Raw genomic sequence first — 13,061 nt, forward strand, 5'->3', positions numbered from 1 at the left:
ACCTCAGATGAATGTTTTCCTCTGTCAGGAGCTGTATGGTGTGTTTAAACTTCTCTTCAGATTCGGCAAGCTTGGTCTGGAGTGTTTTCTCCAGACTTCCCACTGCAGCTTTCTGAAAGACATGTCAATTTTAATAGCTATCTTTCCCAAACAAGAGCTGTATGGCAGAACTGTACAGAGGTCTGGGATCCTCCCACAATCTCCTATCCCCATTCCAGCCAGGACTCACCTCTCTCTGGAGTTCTATCTGGGTTTGGTAGAGGGTTGTGTTAAGTGATTCTAGGATACTAGCTTGAGCAAGCAACTCTTCCTCTATGATCTGTGTAAGAAGAAATTGTTTGGGGATATCATGATGGTATCTACCCATTTATTCTCTTCTTTAGGTCCCTGGGCTACAATGGGAAGCATTAACTCTAGTTACTCCTCCTCCTGCACCATTCAGTCACTGTGCCCTGTGAATTCTCCCCCCTCTATGTCTCACCCATCTATGTACACCCTTCCCTATAACCTCACTGCCACTGCCCCAGAGCCAGCCCCACTGGAGCTCACATGGGTCATCACAAAACTACCAATCATTCATTTATTAAACAAGTATTAATTAAATATCTACTATGGATCCCAAATACATGACATTCTGGAAGAGGCAAAACCATAGAAATAGTAAAAAAGATCAGTGGTTACCAATGGTTGGGAGGGGCAGTAGAGAACAAAGGATTTTTAGATCAGAGAAACCCTGTAGAATGTACAACACAAAGAATGAACCCTAGTCTAAACTATGAATTTTAGTTAAAAATTATGTATTAATATTAGTTTATCAGTTATAACAAATGTACCACAACAAATGCAAGATATTAATAATTGTGTGGCATGGGGAGTGTATGGGAAATCTCTGTACTCTCTGCTTAATTTTTCTGTAAACTTAACAGTGCTCTGAAAAATGGGCTGTTGATTAGGAAAAAACCCCTTACTACTGTATTAGGCACTAGGAATATTATGATGAACAAGATAAATATAACTCCTGCTCTTATGGAGACATATTCTAGTGAGGGAAATATTTAAAAAATTAAATAAAAGTAAACAAAATAATTACAATAATAAATTAGAAACAAACTAAGGATGCAAGTGGAGGATGCAGTGTAAGTGATGGGAAGGCATAAGTGTGAGATCTACTTTAGAAAGATGCTAAAGAAACTGTAACATTTACCAGATGGGGCTCACCTTTTAGGTATCAGCCTCATTTAACTCTTACCTATCCTTACAGCTCTACCCATGTAATGAGCCCCCTCACACTGTGCATAAACTTGAAAAGTACCCTCATTTACTGTAACTGCATTGTACAAAGCATGTCATTTTGCAGTTTTTTTCATTTTTTATTCATTATAAAAATCAGTTGCTATTTACTGAATTTCTGAAATGTGCCAATCAGTGTTCTAGAAACTGGGGATAAATGGTAAAGAAAACAGACAAAAATCCCTGCCCTCATTGAGTTTATCAGGTTAGATGGCTATAAGTCTGTGTGGAAAAAATGAAACAGGGAAAAGAAAGTGTCAGGTTGTTTGGTGACCCCGAGAAGGTGGCATTTGAGTGAAGACTGGAAGGAGGTAAGGAAGTTAGTCATATGGATATCTGGCAAAGAGTATTCCAAGAAGAGAGAAAATCAAGAGCAAAGATTCCAAAGTAGGAGCATCCTGGCCTATTAAAGAGATAGCCAGAAGTCCAGTGCCACTGGAGTGGCATGATAGAGGGGAACAAATCAAAGGGGATGAGGTTGGGGGAAAGAACTGCCAGCATGGAGTAGGTAGAACAATCCCTAGAACCAACACAAGGCTGGAAATAGTTCACATCCCCACCAGCCAGGGAAGGACAACCCTTCTAAATACACACAGTATTGGGTAGATTGCTGAGGGGGGTATCATCTCAGCAGTGAGGAAAAATTAGCCCTAGACTAAAGACTGCTATAATTTGCCTAACAAAACATAAAACCAAAACTTGAAAAGCTCAGACTGTTTCCAAGTAACTTAACTGAATTCCAAAACAAAGCTCAATGATATTTAAAGGAATACAAAAAATACTCAGCACCCAACAAGATAAATTTCACAATGGCTGACAGCCAAATAAAAAATTATCAAATCAAGAAAAAAATCCCATTTGATATAGCAACAAGAAAAATAAAATATCTGGGAATAAACCTAACCAAGGAGGTAAAAGACCTGTACTTCAGAACACTACACAACACTGAAGAAGGAAATCAAGGAAGACACAAACAAATGGAAACATATACCATGTTCATGGATCAGAATAATTAACATTATCAAAATGTCCATACTACCCAAAGCAATTTACACATTCAATGCAATACCTATTAAAGTACCAATGGCATATTTCACAGACAGAACAAACACTTCAACAATTTATATGGAACCATAAATGACCCCAAATAGCTGCTGCAATTTTGAGAAAGAAGAGTAAAGTAGGAGGGATCACAATATCTGATACCAAACTGTATTACAAGGCCACTGTAATCAAAACAGCTTGGTACTGGCATAAAAACAAACAGATAGACCAATGGAACAGAACAGAGAGCCCAGAAATAAACTCAAGTCTCTATGGTCAATTAATATTCGACAGCAACATAAAATAGAGTAAAAATAGCCTCTTCAACAAATGGTGTTGGGAGAGCTGGACAGTTACATGCCAAAAAATGAAACTTGAACACCAACCTACACCATACACAAAAGTAAATTCAGGGTGGATAAAATATTTAAATATTAGTCATGACACCATTAAAGTCCTAAAAGGGAACATAGGCAGGAAAATCACAGATATTTCACACAGCAATATTTTCACTGATATGTCCCCTAGAGCAAGGGACATAAAGGAAAGAATAAACAAATAGGATCTCATCAAAATAAAAAGCTTCTGCATGGCTAAAGAAAACAGTATTAAAAGAAAAAGAGAACCAACTGTATGGGAAAACATATTTGCCAATGATACCTCAGACAAGGGTTTAATCTCTAAAATATATAAAGAACTCATATGACTCCACTCTAAGAAGATAAGCAACTCAGTTAAAAAATGGGCAAAGGACTTGAACAGACACTTCTCCAGGGAGGACATACAGAGGATCCAGAAACACATGAAAAGATGTTCAGTATCGCTAGCTATCAGAGAGATGCAAATTAAAACCACAATGAGATACCACTTCACACTGGTCAGAATGGCCATCATAAACAAAGCAACAAACAACAAGTGTTGGAGAGGTTGTGGACAAAAGGGAGCCCTAGTGCACTGTTTGTGGGATTGCAGACTGGTACAACCACTATGGAAAACAGTATGGAATTTTCTCAGAAAACTAAAAATGGATCTGCCTTTTGACCCTGCAATTCCACTGCTAGGATTATATCCTAAGAACCCTGAAACACCAGTCCAAAAGAAACTATGCACTCTAACGTTCATAGCAGCACAATTTACAATAGCCAAGTGCTGGAAGCAACCTAGGTGCCCATCAGTAAATGAATGGATCAAAAAAACTATGGTACATTTACACAATGGAATTCTATGCAGCAGAAAGAAAGGAGCTCCTACGCTTTGCAACAGCATGGATGGAACTGGAGAGCATTATGCTAAGCAAAATAAGCCAGGCAGTGAAAGACAAATACCATATAATATCACCTTTAACAGGAAACTAATCAGCAAAATGAACAAACGAGCAAAATATAACCAAAGGCACTGAAATAGAGAACAGGCTGACAGTGACCAGAGCGGGGGGAATTTCAAAGGAAAAGGGGAAGGGTTTGCAGGAACAAGTATAAAGGACACATGTACAAAAACAAGGGAGTGTGTGGAAACAGGAGGTGGGGAAGGCTGGGGGTGGGTGGGCTGGGATGGGGGTAAAAGGCAGAAAACTGTACTTGAACAACAATTAAAATAAGTTTTTTTTAAAGAAAAAAATTATCAGGCATGCAAACAAGCAAAAAATTATGACCATAAATATTTTTAATCAATTCATAGAAATAGACCCAGAAATGACACAAGTGAGAGAATCAGCAAATCAGTTATAAGAATACACTGGACCTACCTTGCTCCCACAAACAACAAGTTTCTCAAAACCCATTCCTTTACTTTGTAGGACACTGCCGTCTGTTTGCCCAACAGTACTGAAGCCCTGCCTGGATTCTAAGGTGTCATTCCATGCTTTCATAATGGCTGATCATTTCCCAAACATGTCCATTCTGGATCCAAACCAAATTCTCAGTGGAAGAGGAACCACGAGACATTTTGTGGGTTTGAACAGTTTCTTTTCAGGTGTCTCCCACATGGAAGTCTCAGAAAGAGAAAGTTCCTTGAGGAGGCTGGGGGATAAGGTACACTCAGAGTTTTAAGGACAGGATTAGAGTCAGAATTCCAAGGTGGCAGTATTCTAGTTTTCAGAGGTTAAAGGAAAGAAGCATTTTACTATTTAAGACCCTTTTATAGTTTGAGCAGTCCTAGAAATGGAAGACAATTGATATTGCAGATCGCATAGTATGTTGCTTACATATTTGTTGAAATCAGGCTCTAAAAAGATACCAAATAGCTTTGTTTTACAGATAATTCTAAAGTTCTCTTTGACTTACTGATTCCAGCAAACTCATCTTTAGCTTTTCTATTTTTTTACCAGTTTTGGGGAAATTATCATTGATTTCATTGATTGAGAGTATATGAGGTCTGTCCAGAAAAGACCAGTCATTGTTAATATAACAAGCATGGTTTGCGTGACATCAATGCAATCTGGCAGCCAAGGAGAGTGGACTGAATGCACATGCATGAACAATGATGACTTCACTGTACTAGTCAGTGGGGGTGGTAGACACCTTTGAGTGAGCATGCGTACTGTGTCGCCATCACATTCAAAATGACTGAGCCAGTAGAGCAATGAATCTGCATCAAATTTTGCCTTAAGCTTGAACATTCCTCTGCAAAAACTATTTGGATGATTCACAAGGCTGCAGTTATGGGCAACTGGTGACTGGCAGCTTTGTCATGACAATGTGCCTGCTCATGCATCACATCTCGAGCAAAGTTTTTTAGTGAAACATCAAATCACCCAGGTGACTCAGCATCCTTATAGCCCAGATTTGGTGCCCCGTGACTCTTTCCAAAACTAAAATCGCCTTTGAGAGGGAAGAGATTTCAGACTATTAATGTAATTCAGGAAAATACAACAGAGCAGCTGATGGCTGTTGGGAGAACTGTGTGCCTACTTTGAAGGGAACTGAGGTGTCATTGTCCTATGAACAATGTTTCTTATATCTTCTTTAATAAACATCTCTATTTTTCATATTACATGGCTGGAAACCTTCTGGACAGACCTCATATAATTTTTACTGATGTAGTTATAAGATGCTAATTCCATGGAAAAAATGAGAAAGCTTACCTCTTTGGTCTTTTTTAGCTCCTCTAATAGCAAGGTGTCCTTTTCATGTTGTTTCAAGAGTTCCTAGAAATAATTTTTTTTTGAAAGGTCAACAGTGGGGTTCTGGAACTTCTTTCAAAAACTAGGAAAACCAGAATAGGGCTGAGAAACATAATATTCACCAAAGTTTAGATATTGATTTCATGAAGCACATGTTATAAACTAATGACATCACATGTTGATCTTAAATAATGGAAATCTCATTCATGTTCAATGTTAATGCACTGACAAATATTAAAAAACTTTTGTCAAAGGCTTTTCTTGCCTGTACACAGATTTAATACTGTAAAATATACAATTCTCCAAAAATTGAACTTTATATTTGATGTAATTCCAGACAAAATACCAGCAGGCTTTCTTGACAAGATAATTCTAAAATTTATATAGAAATACAAAGAATATAGCCCTGGCTGGCATAGCTCAGTGGATTGAGCTTGGCTGCGAACCAGGCATTGCAGGTTCGATTCCCAGTCAGGGCACATGCCTGGGTTGCAGGCCATGGCCCCCAGCAACCGCACATTGATGTCTCTCTCTTTCTCTCTCTCTTTCCCCCTTCTCTCTCCCTTCCCTCTTTAAAAATAGATAAATAAAATCTTAAAAAAAAGAAATACAAAGAATATAGAAAAGCCAAAATAATCTTGAAAAAGAAGAGCAAAGTTAGAAGATTTTTACTTTTTGATTTCAAACTACAGTAATTAAGACAATGTGGTGTTGGCCTAATTAAGGGTAAATAGTTGAATAGAATGGAGAATCCACCCCGCCTCTTCCCAAATATAACAAAGACACAAAGGCAACTCAGTGGAGAAAGAAAAGTATTATTGTTTTTTTTCAACAAATCACTCTGGAACAACTGGGTGTCATTCTGGGAAAAAAATGATCTATTACCTCTACCTTCCATGTGAAAATTATTCAAAATGAATCATAGAATCATGAAAGCTAAAATTATAAAGATTTTTTAAAAAATAGGATATCTTCATGTCCTTGGAATAGGCAACAATTTCATAAATAAGATACAAAAAGCTGTAACCATAAAAGAAAAAAATTCATAAGTTGACTGTTATTAAAATTTAAAACTTTTGCCCATTGAAAGAGAAGATGAACAAAATGAAAAGGTTCTTGTACAGAATATTTATAACCACAGGTTGGGGGACACAATTTGGAACACATATATGTGACAAAAAATTTGTATCCAAAGTACAAAAAGTACTCCTATATATCAATAATAAAAACATATATAACCCATTTTTTAATGGCAAAAGACTTGACAAAATAGTTCATAAAAGAAGACACACATATGGTCCAATAGGCATATAAATAATTGTCCAACATATTTAGTCATTGGGGAAACCAAAACTGTAATGAAATACCACTTCATACCCATTGGAATGGCCAAAATTAAAAGATTATCAATGCCAGCTGTTGTCAATGATATGGAGTACCTGGAATTCTCATATATTTAAGATGCAAGAGTGAAACGGTACAACTATGGTTGAAAATAGCTTGGTAATGTCTCATGAAGTTAAACTTAAAACTACCCTAGATTCCAGTAATAGCACTCCTAGGTATACACAAGAGAAATGAAAGCATATGTCTACAAAAGTACTTGTACAGAATATTTGTAGAAGCTTTATAAAAGTCAAAAAATGGAAACAACCAAAATCTCCCCCAACAGGAAAATGGTAAATGCATTGTGTGATACTCCTATAAAGGAATAATACCACTGAGCAATAAAAAGGAAGAAATAACTGATGTGAATAACAGATAAATTAATTTCACAAATATTATATTGAGGATAAAGAAGCTACACACAAAAGAGCATATACTGTATGATTCCATTCATATAAAGTTTAAAATAAGAAAAAATAATCTCTGGTGGTAGGAATCAAAGGAGTAGTTGGCTTGGGGCAAGTCTTGAGGGAGATAGGGATTAACTGGAAAGGAACACTGGAGTGCTTTCTTGATTTGGGTGTTGGTTATATGAATATATACATTTGTCAAAACTCATCAAAATGTACATTTAATATCTGTGCATTTTGTAAGTGTAAATCATATATATGAGAGAGAGAAAAAGAGAACACCCATTTACAGATTCATGGTCAGTGTCATTACAGGAAGAAGAGAGGCACACAGATGATAAAATCTCTTCCCACTAAGAGGAACTGCTACTGCTTGTTCAGACATCTGGGCTCTCTAGACCCTAGAAGCATTATTGCAGAACATGCCCCATCTCCTCATTATTGTTTTGCTCAGTAATATAGTGAATGTCATGCATGGGCTCTTATTGGTGAAATTAGTGGCTTTTTAGTTAGCATGGTGGTTTGAAATAGGCTCTTAAAATGGAATATTCAAGATATCTAACACATTTTAGAGATACTCTCCACTTTGCATGAAATGGGTACAACAATCTAACAAGCCTATAGCTTGTACAGTCAGGAATGGGGTCTAAGACTTGACTCCCAAATGGTTCTGTTCCTGCTGAGGAGGAGCTCTGGTTGCCTGATGCTGACTACAATGGTTACAGAATAATCACTGGAGCCTAGTTCTGTAATACCATCACATACACCTATGATGAATCTTTCATGCACCCAATAACTCAGACAACTATGATATAACTGTTTGAATCTGCTGGCAAACACATATTTGTGTAGTATATGCCCACCTGTCTGAGATCTGTGGTCTGAGATCTGCTTTCATTATAACCTGCTATCGGTGTCAAGGTTTCAGTGGAGTGACTCACAGGAATAGCTAACCCTCACATCTTCTAACTTTTAGGTAGCTGCCCTTATTTACTAAAAGTTGTACACGACCAAATTTGCTTAGTTTAATTTGCAACAATACCCTTTCTCTTCAGCCATAGTCAAGAATGAAAAGAACATTCAGAGAGGAGGATTTTGGCAAAATAGGGATTTTAGCTTCTATGTTTCACATTCTATTATTTCTTGTTAATTATAATTTTCATTCCAATAGCCCTGTGCTATGGCTATCTAGATAAAGGACAGTAAGACTGTCAGTCTACTGGCATATTTTCCAGGGTAGCTGGGAAAGGAGAAATATTCCCGGAAAGACAAAAGCTTGCCTAATCACAGGGGCACACCCAGGAACTGGATGTCCCACCAAGACTGCACATTTAACCATGGATGGGCTTTGGCCTGAGTTACCTCCTTCTCTCGATTGAGGTTCTCCAAGACAGCACTGTAGGAATCGCTTATTTTCTTCTTTTCTTCTTCTGACTCTAGCTCAAACTTTTTTGTCATCTTATTTTCTGTGGAGGTGAGAGGAAGTCACATAGAGATGTAAATGTGGAAAAAAACAGATGCAGAGAGAAAACCAGCATATCTATAGATAACAGAAAGTCCAGACTGGGTCAAAGCTGAGATGCTTTCAGCCTGGTGTTCAGGTGGATGCACACCTGGAGAGACTTGGGAGTGAGGCCTACATGGTGGTGGCTCTCACTCACATCAGCTGTGTGGGATTTACCTCTAATATGGCTTGTTCTTTTTGTATAGTTTATTTTAGATCAGTTGCTTATTATTTTGTTTATTCTCTCTGCTGAAGTAACCACTATGCTTTCTTGAATATCTTATCTCAAAGTACAGCTCTATGACTTCTCCAGCAATAAAATTTAATTCTATACTTAGCTCTGGGTAGAGCTAGGCTTAAAATGATTTGGCGGGGGTGGGGGGAGTGGTTGGAGGTGCAAATGAACCTGTCAGCAGAGACCCAATCTACACTGAACAGAAGGAACAAGAAATTAGAGGCTAACACAAATTTCTTCTTCAGCATTACGGTGCTGGGGATGGATAAGAAGTCAATTCCTGGCCTCACGGGAAAGTCTGGACTGAGCTCCACTGTGAGCAGCCTAAGCTGGTCTTCCAAAACTGGTCGTCTCATCTTTACTTGGACTTTGACAACATGGAATGAGTGTAATATGAGTAGCTAGGAGTTTGGGAGGTGACCTGGGCTATGCTACACCAGGATTCTAGGCAAAGCCTCAAACAGGAGCAGCTCCACATTTCATTCCCAGCCTCAACTCTGGGTCTTCATGCTAACTTCTAGAGGTCCAGCATCCCTACCGAGGTAGGAATGGCCTTAATAATTAACTTTCCCAGGAAGTATCTGTATTTAAATGAGTAATTTGTTAAAATCAACTAAGTTTGATATGAATTAGGTTGGGGTAGGATGTGGAATAGGTTTGTAGAGGCCCCACTCCTACCTCAACTAGTCCTTTAGGCTAGGCAACAGAATCTCCACAAATTCCTCTCTTCCTTTTCCATTTATGAAGATGCTCAGCTGAGTAGGAGGCTCACCTACAGAGTACTTTGTATGATCCCAACTCTGTGCTAAGTGTTGCAAATATTAAAAATATATAGCAATATATAAATGCATCAAATCAATATATTATATACTTTAAACTTGTATAATATTATGTCAATTATATCTCAATTTAATATATATTTATATCCATATATATGTACCAAACGTGGCTTACTTAGGGGTGGGTGGGAATATAGAATACAATTCAGTACGATGGATTGTATTGCCCCTCCCCACAAAACTGAATGTTTAAAACCTAATTTAAGAACTTTTTTTCTGGAACTTTTGGACCAACCTGTATCTAGATAACAAGCCCACATTCTTACAGATGTCCCAAAGCTTGTTCTAGCCTATTATGGCCAAACTTGGAATCAGTGACTTTTGGAAGGTATAGGCTTAGAACCTCAGGTGGCTGAACTTCATAAAACATTCTATTCTTGTTGTCACTTTCTTGAGAACTCCAGGCACCTACCATTCAGAAGTCTAACCATGCGGCTCATACCATTAGTGAATCCATGGCTGCCTTCCTTGAGTTGAGACTAAGCTTAATGGCAGTTTTTTTGGTGCAACTATCATCAAGAAGTCAGAAGTACTCACTTTGCTGTAGCAGGACCTTTTCCCGCTCCAGCTTCTCATCCCTCTCCCATTCTGCCTTCTTCCTTGACCACTTATCTTCCATTTCATCATAAATGCTGTCCTGTGGAAGCACAAAGGACTCATGCAGAAAAGGCCCCTGAAAAAGACTGCACACTGGCCCAAGGCATAGCACTGGGCCCTTTGTAGCCTCCTTCACCTGAGACCCTTGCTGGGGTGGGGAAGGGAGCAGCTCAGGGCCCTATATGGGTGACTGGTGAAAGTAAATTCCAGCCCAGCCCTCTGAGAGCTAGAGAAGCCTCAAAGTCAGACTGCATGGTATTTGTCCACTGGGACTAGGCTTCCTTTCAAAACAGGTAGGGTTCCCTGTGTTGAGAAGTCACAAATCAACTTCTTCTGAATTATGCATAAATCACTCATAAATAGCACATGAAGAAACAAGGGAAATTCCTAGAAGTTAATTTGAACATTTAGAAAACAATGGGATGTTTTTCAGAGAGTGTCCATTTCCCTCAGCAAATGTAACTTCCTTTGTGGTTGAAGTTAAATAAGCCTAACCAGATGTCAGCCCCTGTGCGTTGGCTCAGACTTCATGCTGGTGAGACCTCAGGAGGGGAAAGGCCCATGCCCCGGATGCTGCCAATAAGGTCTCAGAATATTGACTCCCTTCCTTGTCAGGTCAGTGGCAGAATTCATACTGGGTCCGGGCATCAGAGCTCACTTGTAACTGTGACCATTTAAATAGAGGTTCCCTAATCATCTTCAAGGCTGGTGGGCAGCTCAGTTTCAAGAGACATCACACTTTCTGAAGAGGCCCTGCTTAAAGGAAATACAAAGCATACGTAGGAAACTGGGACAGCTTACCTGCTTATCAACCTGATACTTCTCTTAGGCTCTGGTCTATGACATTTTCCCTAACTGTATCAAGGTACATCTTGAAAAATGAGTTTGAAATACAAGCTCAAAACTTAACCTGTGAGTGGATAATCGAATTTCAGAGGTGGCACTGGTGCTTAACTTGATTTCCTCCTTTGACAGGGTGATCAACTATCCTTGTTTGCTTGGAACTGAATTGTTTCCTGGAACTTCAGACTTTCAGTGCTAAAACCCCAAAGTCCTGGGCAAACTGGGATTAGCTGGTCACCAAAGGGCTTGGTGCCTCAGCCCTTCCCTGTCCACTCCCTATCTTCCATTTTTCATCCCCCTAGGAAGAAACTCTGCCCTAACTTTGTCCCTAGGCCTCAATCGAATTAGCTGATTAAGTGAATGGGTTATGCTCTAAGATGACTAGAGCATCCGCATGGTCTGCTAGTGGGAGTAATGCAGTATTTCTGGATGGCAATTTGATGACTGTATTGAAGGGCTTTACAAGGGTTATTCCTTCTGACCCAGCACTTTACTAAAATCAAAGATGTCACAAAGTACACATATTAACAGCTGCTGTCTTGGGATGGTAATAGTATTTTTTTGTTGTTGTTGCTGTTGTTGGTTTTTATATATTTCCTTAAAAAACATGGAGCAGGTATTACTTTTGTAATCACAAACATACTTTTCAATGGGTTCCTTTAGGGTCGGGGTGACTGACTTGTCACACATGGAAGCTGTCACAGTCTGAAGGTTCACTCTTTTCTCTGGGCTCAGTTAGTGTATGTCATTTAGGTCCAAGGATGCTGGGAATCTAATGGAATTGTTTTCTGGGCCAGAGCTCTAGATTCATCCCAACAGCATCAAGCAAGAGAATGAGCCTTGCTTTTCTTACTCTCATAATCCAATAAGAAGCTCTGAATCTCACCTGATACATAAGAAACATAGTCTTCAAGTACTTGTATTCCTTTCCCATTTCCTCTGGACAAAAGGAAAACAACAGCATCATCCTTACTGTTCTGAAATGCACACTTTCAAATTCAAATGTGAGCTCTCTTGCATACCCTTCCCACTTCAAACTTATCTCTTAGGAGGTAAAACCACAGTGTGCCTCAAGAAGCACTCTGGAAGCTTATTAGAAACTCAAATGCCTGGACACCTCCCGACTCCCACCCCCAATCTACTGAATTGAGCTCTCAGAGGAGGTCCAGTATCTGTCAATAATATGCTTCTCAGGCAATTATGATGGATACCAAGTCAGAGAACTAAGTCCCAGGGTAAACCTGAATCTTTGGGAGAAGAGAAGCAAAATCTTATAGCACATAGCTGCTTCTCTCTTTTTTAAAATAACATTTCCAAGTATACATTGATTTTAAAAACAATGTATGGTCTCTTTTAAAAACTGGGAAATCAGCAAGGTATAAATACCATCTTTAAAAAAATGAAAGGTAATAGAAAGCGAGAAAGTTATACAATTTCTCCTTCTCTCTGTTGGAGATTAGACTATAAACCCAGAATTTGGAAGAAGACACACTTTCTTCTTCTCAAGGGCAGCATAAACAATGGGATAAATGGCCAACACAGGTTATAGTGTATCAGTTAGAATTTAACAAAACATCATCATTTTACAGGTGATGAAACTTACTGAATTAGAGTACTATTATATTTGCAGAACTTTAAATATACTTTAAAAAGTGCTTTCTCATTCTGATAATGAAAAGTATTATTGTCCTCAGTTCCCAGATGGGGAAACAGACTTGATATCAAGCAACTTGCTTGTATCTCAAAACTTGGTCACAGGTCTTTCCATCTTCCAGGTGTAGGAAGGACATTG

General features: G+C 38.6%; 1 protein-coding gene across 1 annotated transcript in view; it reads right to left on the reverse strand.

Annotated features, from left to right (window-relative positions):
• The window catches only part of FLACC1 (flagellum associated containing coiled-coil domains 1), a 28,443-nt gene that overhangs the window by 1,281 nt on the left and 14,101 nt on the right, over positions 1-13,061 (reverse strand). Inside the window, exons 8-13 of the mRNA XM_045847667.1 lie at positions 12,156-12,208; positions 10,367-10,466; positions 8,614-8,717; positions 5,417-5,479; positions 230-319; positions 3-112 (exon numbers count right to left, since the gene is read on the reverse strand). Of these exons, the coding sequence (XP_045703623.1) occupies positions 3-112; positions 230-319; positions 5,417-5,479; positions 8,614-8,717; positions 10,367-10,466; positions 12,156-12,208 (520 nt within the window). The remainder of the gene's footprint in view (positions 1-2; positions 113-229; positions 320-5,416; positions 5,480-8,613; positions 8,718-10,366; positions 10,467-12,155; positions 12,209-13,061) is intronic.

This window comes from Phyllostomus hastatus, unplaced genomic scaffold (genome assembly GCF_019186645.2).
Source record: "Phyllostomus hastatus isolate PE091 unplaced genomic scaffold, TTU_PhHast_1.1 phas_contig_57, whole genome shotgun sequence".
NCBI classification, from domain to species: Eukaryota; Metazoa; Chordata; class Mammalia; order Chiroptera; family Phyllostomidae; genus Phyllostomus; species Phyllostomus hastatus.